The sequence below is a fragment of the Rhinopithecus roxellana genome, chromosome 11 (assembly GCF_007565055.1).
Source record: "Rhinopithecus roxellana isolate Shanxi Qingling chromosome 11, ASM756505v1, whole genome shotgun sequence".
Classification (NCBI taxonomy): domain Eukaryota; kingdom Metazoa; phylum Chordata; class Mammalia; order Primates; family Cercopithecidae; genus Rhinopithecus; species Rhinopithecus roxellana.
In genome coordinates, this window is record NC_044559.1 from 44,349,828 (window position 1) to 44,370,254 (window position 20,427).

Below are 20,427 nucleotides of genomic sequence, written 5' to 3' on the forward strand. Positions count from 1 at the left end.
TCTGCTTCAGCTCAGAAATCTCAGTCCGAACACACCCGGGGTCAGCCAGGGCCCCCTCAGGGGCTCGCAGTGGCCTGGCCTGTTCTGGACTTTGCTGGATGCCCTCCAAGAAGCACCACGCAGCCTCCTTCAGAGGCCCCACACTCCACGTACTGACTCCCCGGGCCTGTGTCTCCCTTGCTGCAGACTGAAGGGCTCCCGGCTGAAGGTGAGGTTCTGCACCAACGAGTCGCAGAAGTCCCGGGCAGAGCTGGTGGGGCAGCTTCGGAGGCTGGGATTTGACATCTCTGAGAGGGAGGTGACCGCCCCGGCACCGGCCGCCTGCCAGATCCTGAAGGAGCGAGGCCTGCGACCATACCTGCTTATCCACGACGGTAGGCCTGCTGGGCACCAGGACCTCACGGGGGTGAAAGCTCGCCTTTCCCAGGGTGGGGGCTGTGCAGAGGGCCTCTTTCACGGGGCTGGACCGCTGACTGAGCTAGGCCACCAACACTCAGGGGTGGGGGGCAAAAACCTCCTGGGACTTCTTGCTGGGAGCTGGGGAAGTTAAGACCCAGCCCCGTCCATTCCTTGGCCTCACACCAGAGGGTCCTTAGAGCAGGTTCTGGATGGCTCCTGGGAGGAAAATCCTAAGCTCTCTTTCCTGATCTAGGATGGACCAAGGGACCAGGGAATTGTCAAGGGGGTGGAGTTCTAGCTCCTGTTGAGAAAGCGACAGAGAGAGCGCGCGAGAGACTATCAGTGAGAAGCTACATTGAGGTCCATAGCTTCTAACGTCTGGCACCATAGCCTTGAACTATGTGAAAACCAGCCCTGCTCTTTGGAACAGTTTGCAAATGGCTGTAGGAACAAGGTTTGCATCCTGATTTTAGTCTGAATGCAAGAACAGAGAGCCCCTTTGACCCTCAGTGGGGAGGATTTTTTGGAATGAAGCAGAAGGAACAATATTATCTGGTGCCTCCTGAATATTTAAAAAGAAGAGACATTAGCTATTCCAGACACTTCTCCATTGGTCCACTGTGCCTTCTCCTTCCTCTGAACTTGATATTTTTTTTTTTACAAACCACTAGGCAGAGGCAAGCATGGTTTTTCCTTTCAGGGCAAGGTGGGGGCTCTCAAGAAGTGGCGGGTGCCCCCTGGAAAGCCCGAATGTTGACTTCATAGACCTAGTGCCAGTGAAGGCTGATATGCCCGGCCTTTAAAAATCATGTTTCTCAAAATGCTTTCTCTGTAATTTAGGATCCCTGCTAGTGTCTTTAGAACATGGTCTTCAAAGAAAGAAGATTTAAGAAAAATTATCTTCCCCTATCCTTCAGTAAAGGGTTGCTGGACCTGGGAATAGAGCTGGAAGAAGCCAGCAGGAGAGGGAGGTGGGCATCTGCTTGGAGGGTGGCCTTGGCCAGTGAATCAGACAAGCAGATGACAAAGCTGGGAGGCTGGAGGGAGGATGAATACCCTTCCTCCGCTGTAATCCTGCATCCGTGTTTTCAATAACTAGACCCTTGTTTTCAGACTTGGAATTTTTTTTTTCAATTGGTGGATTTTCTGTCTAACATTTTGTGAAAATTTCAAGCATACAACAAAGTTCAAGTAATTTTTACTTGGAATAGTTTATTTTTTATTATTTTGTGTGTGTGTGACAGAGTCTCGTTCTGTCACCCAGGCTGGATTATAGCAGTGGTATGATCTTGGCTCCCTGTGACCTCTGCTTCCCGGGTTCAAGTGATTCTTCTGCCTCAGCCCCCCAAGTAGCTGGGGTTACAGGTGCGTGCCGCCATACCTGCCTAATTTTTGTATTTTTAGTAGAGATGGGGTTTCACCATGTTGGCCAGGCTGGTCTTGAACTCCTGCCCTCAGGTGATCCACCCACCTCAGCCTCCCAAAGTGCTGGTATTACAGGAGTGAGCCACCGTCCCCTGCCTTGGCATAGTTTTATACCCTTTACCTAGGTTGTCAATGACATTTTTTGATATTTTCTTCACTTTATATCTGTCCATCCCTCGATCTGTCTGTCCATGTTATTACTTAGATGCATTTCAGAGTAAAATGCAGACACAGGTATACTCCCCTAAACACTTTAGCATAGCATTAGAGTTCAGTATTTGTTTACAGTTTTTCCTGTTGATGTAAAATATACATACAATGAAATGTACACACCTCAAGTGTACTTTTGCTGAGTTTTGACGAATACATGCTGCACCCATGGAACCCAGCCCCGTGAAGAGCTAGAGCTAGACCATCACCATCACTGACAGCTCTGACAGCTACCTCACGCCTTGCCCAGGCAATCTCTACCTCTTGTCCCCTTAGAGGCAACCACTGTTTGGATTTTTTTTCATTATAAATAAGTTTTCCTATTCTAGAATTTTATGTAAATAGAATCATACAGTTATAATTGTACTGGGGCCTCCAGTGCTACCCCCAGGCTGAATGATTCATTAGAAGGACTCACAGAACTTTGAAAAAGTATTACTCTCAGTTAGACTTATTACCATGAAGGAATAAAGATTAAATTCAGCAAAGAGAGGAGACACATGGGGCAAAGTCTAGGAGAAGACAGGAGTGAGCTTCCAGTTGTCCCTTTGAAGTGGAGTCCTACTGGGCACACTTGATTCTCCCAGCAATGATGTATGACAACACGTGGGAAGCACTGGCCACCAGGGAAGCTCACTGGAGCCTCAGTGTCCAGGGTTTTTGTGTAGACATTAGCACCTGCATGACTGACCTTAGCAACTCAGTCTCCTGCCCTGCAGAGTCCAAACTGATACAGCTCAGCCAGGGCTTCAGGCATACACAAACAGGTGTTCACCATAAGCCAAGCTGTTAGCATAAATGATCTGGCCAGACTGAGAGAGCAGGGCCCAAGGCCTTGAGCATAACAAAACCCCTCCTATCAGGTAGGACATTGCCGTGGTTCAGAGGTTATCTCCTAGAAGCCAGTCCTGAAGACAGGCCTTTTTTGGAATGTACAGGGTTTGAGCAACCTAGTCCTGCTGAGTTAACCCTTTCTGTCACAGTAGTGTTTTGTGTAAGGCTTCTTTTACCCAACATAATGTTTTTGGGATTCATCAATATTGTTGCTTGTATCAGCAGAGTTGTTCGTTTTTATTGCAGAATAGTATTCCATTGAGTGAACAGACCACAGTTTATCCATTCACATGTTGTTGATACCTGGATTGTTACCAGTTTTAGTCTATTATGAACAAATCTGCTCTGAACATTCTTACACAGTTCTTTTGGGTAAATACCTAGCAGTGAAATTACTGGGTCATAGGGTACGTGTATGTTCACCTTTATAAAATACTGCCAGACCTTTTTTACAGAGGGATTGTACTATTTTACACTTCTTCCATCTGTTGCAGCTGTTCAGTATCCTCACCAGACCTTGGCGTTATCAGTCTTTTTAATTCTCACCATTCTGGTGGGTATGAAATGGTATCTCATTGGGTATTTCAGTTCCTTCCTTCCTTCCTTTCTTTTTCTTTTCTTTTCCCTTCCCTTCCCTTCCCTTCCCTTCCCTCCCCTCCCCTCCCCTCCCCTCCCCTCCCCTCCGCTCCCCTCCCCTCCCCTCCCCTCCCCTTCCCTTCCCTTCCCTTCCTTCTTTTTTCTTTTCTTCTTTCTCTCTTTCTTTCTTTCTTGTCTCACTCTGTTGCCCAGGCTGGAATACAGTGGCACAGTCTCAGCCCACTGCAACCTCTGCCTCCCAGGTTCAAGTGATTCACCTGCCTCAGCCTCCTGAGTAGCTGAGATTACAAGTGCCCACCACCATGGCCGGGCTAATTTTTGTATTGTTAGTAGGGACAGGGTTTTGACAATGTTGGCCAGGCTGGTCTCGAACTCTTGACCTCAGGCGATCTGCCCACCTTGGCCTCCCAAAGTACTGCGATTACAGGCATGAGCCACCATGCCTGGCCTCAGTTTATTTTTAATTTAGAAAGGTCGACAGGTAATCCTAAGAGATATGACAGCATGTTTCTTCTAGGATCTGAAGACACAAAGCCAATGATTTGATGTATCCTTGCAAATTTTCCTATTTTAATTTAAAATGGGAGAAGACAAAGAAGGAGAAGGAGGAAGAGAGTTTCCTAAGGGAGCTGGTGAACTGGGCCTGTGGGGATGGATTCTGCTTTTTCTTCAGGACATATGTGTGGGGTCGCCTGAAATGTGTCAATGGTTCTTACAGTTTGGGACCAGTAGTGCCAACCCTCCAAGGCTTGCAAGCAGCCCCGTTTCCTCCTGCTGCAGGCTCTCAGTGTCTTCTGAGCAGATTTTCCTTCTCAGTTGCAAAGCTGTGGGTTTCCTGCCTGCGATAGTGACCTCAGGGAGCTCCTGGGGCTGATGCGGTATTGGGATGGAGGGTCCTGGGTGGGTCCACCTTTCTCCTCATAAGCCCTCAGTGAGGAGCCAGATTCCCTCCTCTGTCAAATAGGAATAACACCCTTCTGTGTCCACCTCCCATGGTAGCTGTGAGGATCAGAAAGAAATATACCTGAGAAAGGGGGAGGACATGTGAAAGGTATCCCTGTAGGAGACGGGGAGGTAGGCCACATCCTCCCAGGGCTCCGTTGCACTCTCTCTCTCTCTCTTTCCAGGAGTTCGCTCAGAATTTGATCAGATCGACACATCCAACCCGAACTGTGTGGTAATCGCAGACGCAGGAGAAAGCTTTTCTTATCAGAACATGAATAACGCCTTCCAGGTGCTCATGGAGCTAGAAAATCCTGTGCTCATATCACTGGGAAAAGGGTAAGTTGGCTCCAGGGAGAGTCATTTCTCAGTGCTTTAGATGAGGCTGTGCTAGTTGTGGGGGGAGCACCGGTGACCTTCTTCTCCCTCCCTTTTTCATGCTTTCTCTCTTCATTTCTTTATTCCTCTCCTTTAATCATTTCTGTAGGAAATAGGAGCACTCTGTCTTCAGGAACTGGTTGATGAGGCTTCCACGTGGAGTCTAGACGAGGAGAGGGCGTCACTGCAGATGGAGATCCTCTGGAGATCTCAGAGGTCAGCTGTTGATTGTCCCAAGTTTAGAGCAAAGAAGGAGAAGGTGCATTTGCATAGGCTGCAGCAGGATGTTGCAGAATGCTCTCCAGTGTTGTCTAATTAGTAAAAAATAGGCTTGAGGCCTACCCAGTCTGGGCACTGACAGTCTCTGGCCACAGATCACTGTCTCTGTAAAGGTGTGATTTTGTGATCAGTGTTTTATCTGAGCCTCTAGCACGTGCCTTGCCATCTCTTTCTTAAACAAAAGTGTTGGTTATTTTTAACATTTTTCTTACACTGTGATAGCACATGTTCATTGAAGAAAAATTAGACAATACTGATGAGCAAAAGAAGAAACCAGAAAATATTTTTAGTCCCACTGCACGAGGAAAACACCTGTCACTATTTTGGTGTATGTCCTCACAAGTAGCTTCCTGTGCGAATAGACCATTATGGATGGAGGTGTTCACAGCATTGGTGTCACACTTGACCTTGTTTTGTCACCCATTTTTTATTGTTCACCAAACAGTATTTGTGAATGACTTAGCATGCAGCAAATGGATATGTCTTGGGGCACAGTTATCTGTTGTGTGGCTATCTTGTTTTTTTTTTTTTTAGACTGAGTGTCGCTCTGTCACCCAGGCTGGAGTGCAGTGGCGTGATCTCAGCTCGCTTTAACCTCCACCTCCCGGGTTCAAGCGATTCTCCTGCCTCAGCCTCCTGAGTAGCTGGGACTACAGGTGCCCGCCACCACACCCGGCTAATTTTTGTATTTTTAGTAGAGACGGGGTTTCACCATGTTGGCCAGGATAGTCTCGATCTCCTGACCTTGTAATCCACCTGCATCGGCCTTCCAAAGTGTTGGAATTAGAGGTGTGAGCCGCCACACCCAGCCTCTTGTAATTTTTTTCTTTTTTTTTTTTCTGCTTATAAGTTTATTCAATGCAAAATAACCTTCGCCAGTTTTACTGAGGTAGCTGACCACATCCACGACCAAATACTCTAAACTGAAATTCGGTTGCTGACCCAGCCCCAGCCTCAGCTTTCTCATTGACACCAGGGGGGACAGCGCTCCATCTGTGGGTGTCTTTCTCTGTCTGTGGGTGTCTCTCTCTGTCTGTGGGTGTCTCTCTCTGTCTGTGAGTATCTCCATCTGTCTGTGGATGTCTCTGTCTGCGGGTGTCTCTCCCATCTGTGGGCATCTCTCTCTGTGGGTATCTCTGTGGGTATCCATGGGTGTCTGTCTCTATGGGTGTCTCTCTGTGGGTGACTCTCTCTGTGAGTGTCTCTGTGTGTGGGTGTCTGTGGGTGTCTCTCTGTATGTGGGTGTCTCTGTCGGTATCTCTGTGAGTGTCTCTGGGTGTCTCTGTCTGTGGGTGTCTCTCCCATCTGTGGGTGTCTCTCTCTGTGGGTGTCTCTGTCTGTGGGTGTCTCTGTCTGTGGGTATCTGTCTGTGGGTATCTGTCTGTGGGTGTCTCTGTCTGTGGGTGTCTCCCATCTGTGGGTGTCTCTGTCTGTGGGTGTCTCCCATCTGTGGGTATCTTTCTCTGTGGGTGTCTCTGTCTGTGGGTGTCTCCCATCTGTGGGTGTCTCTGACTGTGGGTGTCTCTGCCTGTGGGTGTCTCTCAGTCTGTGGGTATCTCTTCCTGTCTGTGGGTGTCTCTGCAGGTATCTCTGTGGTTGTCTCTCTCTGCCTGTGGGTGTCTCTCTGTCTGTGGGTATCTCTCCCCATCTGTGGGTATCTCTCCTCATCTGTGGGTGTCTCTGCCCATCTGTGGGTATCTCTCCCCATCTGTGGGTATCTCTCTGCCTGTGGGTGCCTCTCTGTCTGTGGGTGTCTCTCTCTGCCTGTGGGTGTCTCTCCCCATCTGTGGGTGTCTTTCCCTGTCTGTGGGTATCTCTCCTCATCTGTGGGTGTCTCTTCTCATCTGAGGGTGTCTCTCCCTGTCTGTGGGTGTCTCTGTTGGCTTCCCCTCTTGTGGGTCTTGCAGGTCGGTCACGCTCCAGACCTTTAGGCCGCAGCCTGCCAGTTTCCGGATGGCTGTGGCATGGGATAGCAGACACCCTCTCCAGGGGCAGATGGTGGTAATCACAGAGATTCTGGATACCCAGGTGGGTGAGGTACCAGTAGAAGTGTCTCCAGGCAAACTTCCTTCACGCAGCCTTAGGACTTGAGAGACTGCATGACCTTCATGACATGAAGGTTGGGCACATTCTCCTCTGCCAGCTCTGGGTCTTAGGCAGGTGGACATTCTTCTTGGCCACCATGACTTCCTCCTTAAAAAGGAGTTCATAAATAGCAGTCTGGTTCTTCTTAGGCATCAACATCTCTGCAGCTGTAGGGTCCAGGGCTGGAAAGGGCAATTTTTTTCTAACTGATCCCTGCTAATGGCATCTAGATTGTTCCTGGTTTTTCACCATAGTAGGGCTGTGATGAGCCTCTTGGTGCATTTCAGATGACATCTCCGGATACAGTTATAGAACAAGTATTTTTGAAGTTCTTGAGGCATGTTGCCAAGTTGTTTCCAGAAAGCTGCACAGATTTATTCTGCACAGCCTAGAATTCTAGAATCACAGGGTTCTGCACAGCTAGAATTCTAGAACCGCAGGCTCCTAGGGTTGCAAGGATCCTTTGGGGTGTCTACCTCAGCTTCTCATGAAGTGTGGGAATTCCGAGGCCATGGCAGAGGAAGTGTTTTCCAGCTTTGGTGCTTCTGGTGACAGTGCTCACTGCCTCTGCTTGCTGTATGGGACCAACTGATGGAACAGATGGAGGGACTTTTTATCTGGCCATTGGCCATTGCCATGCACTTTGTGTACCCCATTTTGTGTAATTCTGACTACAACCTTGTGGGCTCTAGGCAGGTCATTGCCGTTTTGCAGGTGGGGGTGTTGAGGCCACAAGAGATGAAATAAGCTGCTGTCCCCAGCCGTTGAGTGTTGATAGGACCAGGAGCGCCCCTTGGCATGGCCGACCCCAGACCCTGTGCTTGTTACCTCTAAGCTACATTCTAGAGCAGACTTTTTGCCCACACAAGCCTTAAATGTGGGCTGGGGACAGTGGCTCATGCCTGTAATCCCAGCACTTTGGGAGGCCAAGGTGGGCAGGTCACCTGAGGCCAGGGGTTTGAGACCAGCTTGGCCAACATGGTGAAATACTGTCTCTATTAAAAATAAAAAAACTAGCCAGGTGTGGTGGTGCACGCCTATAGTCCCAGCTACTCAGGAGGCTGAGGCATGAGAATTGCTTGAACCTGTGAGGCAGAGGTTGCAGTAAGCCAAGATCATGCCATTGCACGCCAACCTGGGTGACAGAGCAAGACTCCATCTCAAAAAAAAAAAAAAAAAAAAAAAACCTTAAATGTATTTTTGAGGCTGTGTTTAAAAATGGGGAGATTTTACACAAAATATCCAGATTTCTGGATTCTTTGAAGAATCAGAAGGTTTGAAGATAGTGAGCCTCACGTTCCTGCACACGCAGCGGCGTTGCTGGAGCTACTTCCTCCATTAGTTTCAGTTTACCACAGACCCCACCCCTCCCTGTTGTCCCTGTCTCCAGACCGCAGAGTCAGTTGCCATTGATCATGCGCCATTTGCTGTTTTTCTCAAAGTAGAGAAGTATTTCTTCACGCTTGTTGTCTCTATCAAAAATGGGCAAGTGAAAGATGTTTCAAGAAATCAAAGAGGATTTTCTTTATAGTAACTAAAAATTCCTAGTGTGTTTCTCATATAAATAAAATGTGTCCTGTATGTAGTCAGGGTTCCTCAGAGAAGCCCGAAGCTACAGAACATAGATATAGAGAGAGGTTGACTGTGGAGGCTTGGTGAGTCCAAAATCTGCAGGGTAGGGCTGGCAGGCGGGGGACTCAGGAGCGCATGGCCGCGGAGTGCTAAGGCGGTGCGCTGTGGAATTCTTGCTCGGGGAAGGCCAGTCTTTGTTCTAGTAAAGCCTGCAACTGGTTGGATGCGGTCCACCCACATTGTGGAAGGGAATGTACTCTCCTCCTTCTAGTTCACCAGTTTAAATGTTAATCTCATCCAAAAACACCTTCACAGAAACATCCAGAATAATGTTTGACCACATATCTGGGCACTGTGACCCAGCCAAGTTGACATATTAAATTAACCCTTGTAGTCCCTTTTTAAACTTACACCCATTGCAACTTAGGTCGCTGCTATGGAGCAAGCCACAGAACCTGGCCTCTTCCCTCATTTCCCCGGGCTGACCCATTAGGCCTTTGAGGCACCAACACCCACCTCACTAGAGAACAAGCATAAGGAAGAAGCTCTGTTGTGATTCGTCAATGTTAACACTTTTTTCTTTAAAGATGTCTCATGCCGAGCTTGGTGGCACATGCCTGTAATCCCAGCACTTTGGGAGGCTGAGGTGGGAGGACGGCTTGAGCCCAGGAGTTCAAGACCAGCCTGGGCAACATACTAAGATTCCATCTCTACAAAAAAGAAAAAAATAAAAGTAGTCTCATAATTATTACAAACCACTATTCCAGATCATGAATAATAATAGTCAGAACAGTTATATTGTTGAAAAAGGAAAAAAAAAAAAAAAAAAAAGGGAAGCAGTCTCTTTCAGCTTTGTAATACTGCAGCAAATGTCATAGTAGACAAGGATTTGTTTAAAGTGGGAGATTAGTGGGATCTCTGCTGACAGGGGTTCTGGTTGTTTAAAAACCAGAGAAAGGAACTGGCAGTTTTCGGGGCTAGGTCCCAGCTTTTCAGGACAGCCCTAGGACCCTCGCAGAGCTGCCATCACCGTGCTGGCCTCGGCTGTGGGTCACTGCTGGTAAGGCCTGTCCTACACTGCAGGACGCAGGGGCACAGGCTGAGCGGTTCCCACCAAGGAGGCAGGAGCAGTGGGTGGAGGCGCCGGGGCAGACTGTCCCTCTCCTGGAAATGGAGTGATTTACATTTGGCATCTGTTTGGACCGGAGAGTGGGAATTGGCTTTGTAATTTCTTCTGTCATGCCGCTCTCAGAAAATTAAGCTGTTTACCCGACAGACTATGGAAGGTTAATGGCTCTTCTGGGAAAGGTCAAGTGGTCATTTGCAGGGAGGCCCTGCTGAATAATCGGAAACGGCAGAAGAATAAAGCCTAAAATCGCATCTGACTCCTCCTCCTGGGCTTCCCCCTTTCTTTCCAGCATCCACGGGTTCCTCTTTGTGGCTAGAACATTCACGTCCTAAGTGGGGCTGTCATTGGCTGGGTTAAACCAGTAACAGGAGAAATACGTCGCATCTCGTGTATGTGGAGATGACCGGACCTTCATATTAAAAAAAAATTTAAGTGCTTATATTTGCTGTGTCTCTAAAAAAATGTTTTCAGGTAACAGTTGGCCTCAAGATGCCTTTTGGTTTTTCTGAATGAATAAGGAATAAAGAAAAATTCTGGGCACTATAAAATCAAGCCCAGATTCAGTTTTTTAAAAAAGAAATGTCCAAGTTTCTCATTTTGATTTCTGGAAGTTCGTGTTCTCCTTGGACTCTAAAGATTAGCATGCAAAGACAAGGTTTTGATTGTGTATTTCAAGTTGCACGTTCAGTTTTTTTAAAATCCCATCCAGGACTAAATTTAAACATAAGAAAATCCAGGTTTCTTTCACTTTAGAAGAGGCTGCAGGGAACATGAGGCCAGCAGAAGTGACGCCGCGTGGGTCCCCTTGGGAGGTTTTGCCAGATGATGGGAGGTGCTTGCTCCCGTCCACCCAACCTCCAGCTCCTCCAGCTGGCCCCAGGGTAGCTGAGGGACAGGGTTCTGGGCCCAGAAGCCCCCAGAATCCTCAGCTCCAAACAGAGCTGTACCTGTCACAATGGAGTAGTTGTGTTGATTTCACGTTTTCTTTTGTTGCTGGGTAAGCATTTCCCATGTGGGGTACTTTCTTTCCTCCGTCCTGGCTTACTTCCACACATCACTTCCTTAGGGAGGCCCTGCCTACCCACCTCCATGCCCTCCTTCTGGCACAGGTGGGCAGGAGGGGACGAGGGTCGTGGCCTTCGAGGGCCTGCAGAGGGCCTTGCCTGTGGTGGCGTGGCCACCCTGGTCCTCAGCAGGGTGCTCAGCAGATTCCAAGGTGCTCCCTGGACCTCGACCTCCCCTTCATTCCTTTTAACTTAGTCTCAGCTTTCCATGCCTCTCCTCCCTCCCTGTCCCCAGCCCGTCCCCCGCCCTGTTCAAGCAGACTGCCCATCACCTGGGTCCTGCCCTTGAAAGTTTGTCTGTGGACCTCTGTGCTTCCCCACCAGACTGTGAGTCCCCGGGGAGCAGGCCTGGGGCTGGGAGTGTCCCCGAGTCCTGCAAAGGGCTGTGGAGCATCTGGGATCGTTAATGCCAAGGGAGACAAAGGTAACCTGGGCCATTTGCAGCACCAGCCAGTGGAGGCCCCAGAACCTGGTGTCCCCTCACCATTTCCTGAGAACTCTGGACCCCACCAGGGGTCCAGAAAATCAGGAAATCATCAGACCAAAGTAGCTGATTGTCCAACTGGGAAAAAGAAAAGGCAGTACTTTTTTAGGCCATGTAAATGCAAAATATACATTTGAAGTCTGCGTCTAAGACATGAACTTAGGGATTTCTAAGCCTGTGTTTGGGGGTCACTCTAAAAAGGGGAGCATTTTCAGGTCCCCTCTCTGTGAGCATGTTGACAGCATCCCAGCCAGCCTGTATCCCTGTGTCGTGACCCCAGAGCACGGAGCCTCAGAGGCTGTGGAACAGGCCTGGGGTTCACGTGGAGAGTCCCAAGCCCATGTCACGACAGGAGATGCCCGCACCTTCAACAAAGAGACTCCAAGCTCCAAAGATGCCTAACAAGGGAGTGGTAGGGGACCAGCCCTGGCAAGGCCCGGGTTTGGCTGAAGCGGGTACCTGCAGCCCAGCCTGTAAGTTTAGCTGGGAAGTGTCTGAGGCAGGCAGTGGAGGATGCCCAGGGGTGAGTGGTTCATCCAACAGGAGTGGCCGGGTGGCTTCTACAGCTTCAAGGCGTCAGGCGGGGCAGAAAGGGACAGGCAGAGTCCCCGGGAGTGGCGAAGTTGGAGGAAGCACACAGACCCGGGGCAGCTCCCAGGGAGCTCAGTTTTCACACCCCAGGTGGTCACATAACACATTTCAACCCCCCAAATTGAACAGGACTGTGTTCATTTTTTCATTCCCTCAGCTTATATCTTATTGCCTGTGTCAGCCTGGGTGAGCGGTTATTTATAATAATATTCTCCTATCTCATCTGGGCAGTTTCTGCATGCAAGGTACCAAGTTAATAACTTTGCATGCGTTATTTTGTTCAAGCTTCACAGCAATCCGTGAGGAAGCAATCCGTGTTGTCCATTTTACAGATTAGGAAACAGGCCCACAGGCGTAAGCAACCCAAAGTCACACCGTTAGAAGGCAGCGAGATCTGAATGCTGAAGTCAGCATGCGCTCTTCTTCCCTCTCGTTCTCTGCATACGTGCTTTCTCCACGTCTCCCAAATCCGAAGGGCGTGGCAGGAGGAGAGGGAAACCGATGGGATGGTGGATGGCAAAACATTTTACTGGTTCCAAGAATCAAGCCCCCTTGCGTATTCTTGGGTTTCAGTGAGTTGCGTCTTCAGAGCAGTGCAGGTTAAACCACTTTCTCCCCTCGTTGTAGTCTATTGACTTTGTTCAGCCAGAGCCGGGTCTGGCCCGCCATGTGTCTGGACTGTGGGTGTCCTGAGGCTCAGTGTGACGCCATCGTAGGGTGGGCCAGGCCGGGCTGCAACCAGCCACCAAGCCAGCCCTGGGCTCAAAGAGCAGTGAGGCCATTTTGAAAAAGGAATGCCCCCTCATGCAGAGCCTGTCTCCACCTCCGTGAGACAGGGGAGAAAATAGTTGTCTTCTCATAAAAACATCTGGCACCCATGAAACCTGGCACCTCGCTTGACCTCTGGCTAATAGGGGATGCAGCAGGGTGCTGTGGAACTAATGGAGTTCCCTTCTTCAGCCAGCAATTAGGGGTTAATTATTAGCAATTAGGGGTTCGCCACATGCCCTGTGGACCTGCTGTTCCTTCCCAGGACACAGGTCACTTGTCATTCTCTGTGTTAGCAACTGGAACCATCTGCCCTCCGGGTCCCCTGTTAATCATTGCAGCAGGGTCCCCAGGAGGCTGACAGCAGGGGCACGTTCTGTGTGACCCATGGCGTTCCTGGAGCTGCTGGCTGCTGCGCTCTCCCCACTGGGTGTGGCGGCCCGCCGCCGCCGCCACCGCCACCAGGCTCTGTGGTGCGGGTCCCCTGCGGTCATTCTCAGCGTGGTGCCTGGACCGCCCCTCAGCCCCGGCTTGGCTCTGCAGCCAGCAGGACAGGCCCGGTGCTCAGCTCCAAATGCTTAGCATCCTGCGCTCAGCTCCTCGTGCTCAGCTTCCTGTGCTCAGCATCCCGTGCTCCCTTCTGTTCTCTCCTAGGCGTTACTACAAGGAGACCTCTGGCCTGATGCTGGATGTTGGTCCCTACATGAAGGCGCTTGAGGTACCAGCCCTGGTTCTGTCCCGAGCTCTCTTCAGACCCGAGGGCACCTGGGACTTTTTGGGTCTTTCTTGAGAAGAGGCTGTGCTTAATTAACGTATGAATGGCCTTTTGTGTTTCCACAAAGGCTGCCCTCCTATTCCGGGCTCCCCTGGCCAGCCCTCGCTGTCCTCCTCCCTCCCCATCTCTCCCTCCCGTCCTCCCCATCCTCCAGTGGGCACAGCCCCTCTCCCGCCATGGACCCTGCCACTCTCCCAGCTGCTCTCTGCCACACTCTTCTTGGGCTTGTGGCTTCTGTATCAGTGCTGACCACTGGTCTCATTCCTGATCCTGGGCATCTGCAGCACCTCAGGCTTGACGGGTCCTCACTGGCCTCCTTCCTGACTTCCCCTTCAGTTTCCAAGAGCATCTGTGGCCAGGCCTCTGGGAGGGTTCCCCCAGGTCCACTCTGGCCCAGGTCCCATCAGCTGCCCCAGGTCAGCCTCACATCCCATCCCATCCTCACAGCTGTAGCAGCTCCTGCCTGCTTGCCGTCAGGTGGGAAGGAGAGGCAGATGAGCAGATGGAGCCCCGGGCTTGACGCAGGAGGCCTGTGATGAGCTGGGAGTGGGCTGGGGAGAAGAGGGGAGAAGGGGAGAAGGGATGAGAGGACGGAATTGCAGGTGAGTGAGCAGAGCACTGCTCTGCTGGCCCTTGGGAGCCCTGTAGTTTTGCCAGCTCTTGGATGCCTTCTGCTGTGGGTAGGCCTTTGAGTGAATGGCAGGGTGCCTGGTGCTAGACGACCTGAGCAACCCGAGCAGCCCTTTCTGGAGTTGTGAGGCTCCTGCCTGTGAGATGTGTTCTCAGGCCCACAGCATCCTGCTGCTTCAAGGCCCTTGACTCTTGGGGGCACATTTGGGACAGGGTTTCCGTGGCTGGGCATACACCTGTTCCTTGATCCCAAACCCATGCCATGTCCCTCTCTCTTTTCCCAGTATGCCTGTGGCATCAAAGCCGAGGTAGTGGGGAAGCCTTCTCCTGAGTTTTTCAAGTCTGCCCTGCAAGCGATAGGAGTGGAAGCCCACCAGGTAGGTTGGCGCCTTGTGAAGTGGGTCGGGGGAGACAGCCCCGTCAGGGAGGCCCTGGAGTTCGGAATGGATTGCAGGACGCAGGCAGCCTGTGGGGTTGGCCGGGCAGCCAAGCGTGGGCTCCCTGTGAGAGCTGACCCGGCTGGGAAGGAGGGGGAAGGCAGCAAATGAAATCCACTGAATAGTTTCAACAGTGAAGTTACTTTCAATGTGAAAGCAGGAAGCAGAAATGCCTACGGCTTTTCCTGAGTTTTTGCTGCTTCTCTGAAAGGATAAGAATTGATGAGTCCTCTCAGTGTATTAATATATCTCACTGACAAGACAGTGTAACAGCAAGATTACAACAATACGGAAGAAATAATAAAGTGACTCATTTTGCAGCCTTTATATTTTGACTATTTGGGGATAGATTGCCTTTCAAACTTCTAAATTTTAGAAAGGAAAAAGAATCAGTTATGATTTTATTGTCTACACCTACCCTGTCCCCACCCTAAGTGAGTCTGGCTTCGTCCTCCAGCGGGTTTTCTTTTCTTTCTTTCTTTTTTTGGTTTGTTTTTTTTTTTTTTTTTTTTTGAGTCAGTGTCTCCATTTGTCACCCTGGCTGAAGTGCAGTGCAGTGTAGTGGCGCTGTCATGGCTCACTGCTGCCTGGACCTCCCAGGCTCAAGCAATCCTGCCACCTCAGTGCCTCCTTACCAACCAAGACCCCCCACTGAGTAGCTGGAACTACAGGTATATGCCACCATGCCCGGCAAACCTTTTTTTTTTGAGTTGGAGTCTCACTCTGTCACCCAGGCTGGAGTGCAGTGGCACGATCTCAGCTCACTGCAACCTCCACCTCCTGGGTTCAAGCAATCCTCCTGCCTCAGCCTCCTGATGAGCTGGGACTACAGGCGTGTGCCACCATGCCCAGCTAATTTTTTATCCTTAGTAGTGACAGGGTTTCACCATGTTGGCCAGGCTGGTCTCGAATTCCTGACCTCAGGTGATCTGCCCGCCTTGGCCTCTCAAAGTGCTGGGATTTCAGGTGTGAGCCACCGTGCCCAGCCCCAGCTAACTTTTGTATTTTCCATAGAGATGGGGTTTTGCCATGTTGCCCAGGCTGGTCTTAAACTCCTAGCCCAAGCCATCCTCCTGCCTCAGCCTCCCAAAGTGCTGGGGTTACAGGCATGAGCCACCACACACAGCCTCCTCCAGCAGGTTTTCTGAAAGATTGTAAGAAACTGGGCAGCTGGCATTGTGGCTCACACCTGTAGTCCCAACACTTTGGGAGACTGAGGTGGGCGGATCACTTGAGGTCAGGAGTTTGAGACCAGCCTGGCCAACATGATGAAACCCCATCTCTACTAAAAATACAGGAAAAAAAAAAAAACTTAGCTGGACGAGGTGGTGCATGCCTGGTAATCCCAGTTACTCAGGAAGCTGAGGGATGAGAATTGCTTGAACCTGGGAGGCAGAAGTTGCAGTGAGCTGAGATCACACCACTGCACTACAGCCTGGGTGATAGAGCGAGACTCCTTCTCAAAAAAAAAAAAAAAGGAAAGGAAAGAGTCCACAGCTGCCCCAGGCTGTCCTGCTGCCTTCCTGGAAGTGGGCAGCAGAAGTATGGGTAGGGGTCCCCCCGGTGTCAAGCCTGGTGCATGTTTCCCTTGTGTACATTTCAGTCCAGAACACTGGTGCCTCATGGTGCTTTGAGTCTAGACACTGTACCTTCACCTGCCCTGAGATCCATAGAGATGTCAGAAGATGCAGGCTCTCTGGAGTCCCCAGAAAACACCTGGGAAATGTCATGTTAGTCTGTTAGAGAAGGAGAGGTTTGTGTTTTGAATGAATGAGAACTGCAGCAATAAATAACCTGGCTTTTTACTACCTTGCTTCATAGAGCAGAATTTCTTTATTTTGAGAGATTTCAAACATACAGAAAAGTAGAGAGAATGATACACATCCCCCATTATATCCATCACCCAGATTCAGTGGTTAAGATTTTGCCACATTCCTTTCTTCTATCCTCCTTTTTTTCCTTTTAAAAAATTTACTGGCTGGGTGCGGTGGCCCACGCCTGTAATCCTAGCACTTTGGGAGGCTGAGGCAGGTGGATCACCTGAGGTCAGGAGTTCAAGACTAGCCTGACCAACATGGTGAAACCCTGTCTCTACTAAAATATAAAAATTAGCTGGGCGTGGTGGTATGCTCCTGTAATCCCAGCTACTCAGGAGGCTGAGGCAGGAGAATTGCTTGAGCCCAGTAGGTGGAGGTTGCAGTGAGCTGAAATTGTGCCACTGCACTCCAGCCTGGGCAACAGAGTGAGACCCCATTTCCAAGTAATATTAATATTAATAATAATAATAATAATAAAATTACTTATTTTTTTTTGCTGTCACATTTTAAAGCAAATCTCAATTGTATCCTTTCATATTGTAGCATGACATTTAAAAAAATGGTGATTTTTAGACATAACTACAATACATTAAAACCCCTAACATGGCCAACAGGCACACAAAAAGATACTCAATATCATCATTCATCAGGAAATGCAGATCAAAACCCCAATGAGATACCACTTCACACTAATTAAGATGACTGTATAGTTAAAAAAAAAATAGAAAATAACAAGTGTTGCCAAGGATGTAGACAAATTGGAACCCTTGTCTATTGCTGGTAGGAAGGTGAAATGACAATGTTGCCACAGAAAGCCACTTTGTGGTTCCTCAAAGTTAAACATGGAATTTGCCATATGACTCAGCAACCCATTTCCAGGTCTATACCCAGAAGAACTGAAACAGGTGTATCAAACAAAAACTTATACACAAATATTCATAGCAGCTCCATACACAATAGCCAAAAGGTAGAAAAAACCAAGATGCCTGCCCATCAGCTGATGAAAGGATAACCAAATGTGGTATGTCCATACAGTGGAATATTATTCAGCCATAAAGAGGAATGAAGTTCTGACACATGTTACAATGTAGATGAACCCTGGTAACATTATGCTAAGTGAAGGAAGCCAAACACAAAAGAACACATATTGTATCCTTCCATGTATAGCAAATGTCTAGCATGGGCTAATCCATAGAGATGAAAAGCAGATTAGTGGTTGCCAGGAGTCAGGGTTGCATGGCAATGGGGAGTGCTGCTTCCGGGTATGCGGTCTCCTTTTGGGGTGATACAAATATTCTGGAACTGGGCCGGGCATGGTGGCTCACACCTGTAATCCCAGCACTTTGGGAGGCTAAGGAGGGCAAATCACTTGAGGTCAGGAGTTCGAGACCAGTCTGGCCAACATGGTGAAACCCTGACTCTACTAAAAATACAAATGTGAGCCAGGCGTGTTGGTGCACGCCTATAATCCCAGCCACTTGCGAGGCTGAGGAGGGAGAATTGCTTGAACCTAGGAGGTGGAGATTGCAGTGAGCTGAGATCGTGCCACTGAACTCCAGACTGGGCAACAGAGCCAGACTCTATCTTAAACAGAAAAAGAAAAAGAGAAAACAAATATTCTGGAACTGGACAGTGGTGATGGTTGCACAACGTTCTGAAAGTGCTCAATGCCAGTGAACTGAATACTCTGGTCACAGTCATAAATTTTATGTAGTGTGTATTTTACCACAATAAAAATGTTAAAACCACCTAAAAAATTAACAGTGATTTTTGTTAGTATTATTTAATACTAACCCATATTTAAATTTCCTTGACTGTCTCAGAAATGCTCTTTGACCATTGATCTGTTGGAATCCAATCTGAAGAAGCTCCGTGACTTGTGTGAGGTTTTTGTTTCCTAAGCCTCTCTTCTTAGCCTTCCATCATGGAACATTTGAAATGTCTATGTCAGTAGAGAGGGCAGCTCAGGGAACTCCTAGGTACCCATCACTGTGCTTTAATAATTATCAACTAATAACCCTTTAAAATTGTTTTCAACTTTTCGTTTTGAAGTAACTCGACACTCACAAAAAGTTGCAAACATAGTACTAAACGTTCACATGTGCCCTTCACCAGCTTCCCCATCATCATCAAACGATGATAAAACCAGGAAATCAACACTGGCACATGGCTGTTAGTTAACCTAGAGACCTTATTCAGACACCATCAGTCATCCCACTCATGGCTTTCTGGGGACACATTGCGTGTAGCAGTCATGTCCCTAGTGTCCTTTATCTGTGAACTCTGATCACCAGTTGAGGAGGTGTCTTCCCAGAGTTCTCCACTGTCGTTACAATTTGTCCCTTTTAATAAGTATCTTTTTTTTTTTTTTTTTTGAGCAGGAGTCTCACTCTGTTGCCCAGGCTGGAGTGCAATGGCCCAATCTTGGCTCACTGCAAGCTCCACTTCCTGGGTTCAAGTGATTCTTCTGCCTCAGCCTCCTGAGTAGCTGGGATTACAGGCACCCGCCACCAAGCCTGGCTAATTTTTGTATTTTTAGTAGAGATGGGGTTTCTCCATGTTGGCCAGACTTGTCTTGAACTCCTGACCTCAGGTGATCTGCCTGCCTTGGCCTCCCAAAGTGCTGGGATTACAAGTGTGAGCCACTGCGCCTGGCCTTAATAAGTGTCTTGTGGGAAAGTACTTTGACATTATGTAAATATTCTCTTTCTGATCATTAGTTCTAATTTTGGCATCTCTTGATAATTCTTTTTTTTTTTTTTTTTTGAGACAGAGTTTCACTCTTGTTGCCCAGGCTGGAGTGCAATGGTGCCTCGGCTCACCACAACCCCCGCCTCCCGGGTTCAAGCAATTCTCCTGCCTCAGCCTCCTGAGTAGCTGGGATTACAGGCATGTGCCACCATGCTCAGCTAATTTTGTGTTTTTAGTAGAGACGGGGTTTCTCCATGTTGGTTAGGCTGGTCTTGAACTCTCAACCTCAGTGATCCGCCTGCCTCAGCCTCCCAAAGTGCTGGGATTACAGGCGTGAGCCACTGCGTCTGAATTTCATTGGTGTATTTTATGTGTGGCCCAAGACATTTCTTCTTCCAGTATGGCCCAGGGAAGCCAAAAGATGGGACACCCCTGCTCTAGAGGTTTATGACCAAAATACTGTATTTAAAGTTGCTAGGAATCATTCTTTTTTGTGGGTGGTATTCCACCAAGTGGACGCTTTTTGAATTCATTTTCATTTTGATATTTAGAGAATTGGCTTAACATTTACATTTGTTTTGCACTTATGTAAAATATTTATATGATTCTAAAATCAGATCCACAAAGCAAGACATATTCAAGGAAGTCTAACTTCTGTTCTTTTCCTTCTATTTTGTTTTTACCTGTCTCTTGTAGGTAGCCATGTTTATAAATATTATAGCTTATTTTTTTATTTAAAAAATAAGCAACTATGTATTTATTTATATTCCCCTCATAGGATGAATTTAAGAGACAATAAATTCTCAAAATAATTTGCTTTATATAGAGAGAGAAAGGCTAATGCTTTAATCTGAGTTTAAAAATCAGTATTTAAAAGTTTATAAGTAGGCTGGGCATGGTGGCTCACACCTGTCATCCCAGCACTTTAGGAGGCCAAGGAGGGCAGATCACCTGAGGTCAGGAGTTCGAGACCAGCCTGGCCAGCATGGCGAAACCCCATCTCTACTACAAATACAAAAATTAGCCGGGCATGGCAGCAGGTGCCTGTAATCCCAGCTACTGAGGAAGCCAAGGCCGGAGAATCACTTGAACCCAGGAGGCAGAGGTTACAGTGAGCCGAGATCATGCCACTGCACTCCAGCCTGGGTGACAGAGTGAGACTCTGTCTCAAAAAATAATATAAGTGGTATGATCACAACCGTCCCAAACAGCCCCCTTCCCCCAACCCAAAACCCAAACAAAAACAGAACCCTGCCACTGCCTGGAATATAAGACCTGACCGTGCGCAGCGGCTCATGCCTGGAATCCCAGCACTTTGGG

At 48.7% G+C, this 20,427-nt stretch overlaps 1 protein-coding gene across 3 annotated transcripts in view; it reads left to right on the plus strand.

The window, feature by feature from the left end:
• Positions 1-20,427, plus strand: part of LHPP (phospholysine phosphohistidine inorganic pyrophosphate phosphatase) — a 152,226-nt gene that overhangs the window by 22,355 nt on the left and 109,444 nt on the right. For 2 of the 3 annotated variants that reach the window (XM_010357567.2, XM_010357575.2), the window contains exons 2-5: positions 187-374; positions 4,593-4,746; positions 13,412-13,475; positions 14,447-14,539. In XM_010357567.2, coding sequence (XP_010355869.1) covers positions 187-374; positions 4,593-4,746; positions 13,412-13,475; positions 14,447-14,539 — 499 coding nt within the window. Of the gene's footprint in view, positions 1-186; positions 375-4,592; positions 4,747-13,411; positions 13,476-14,446; positions 14,540-14,759; positions 14,937-20,427 lie in introns of those variants that run through there. The other variant, XM_010357577.2, reaches the window with a different exon arrangement.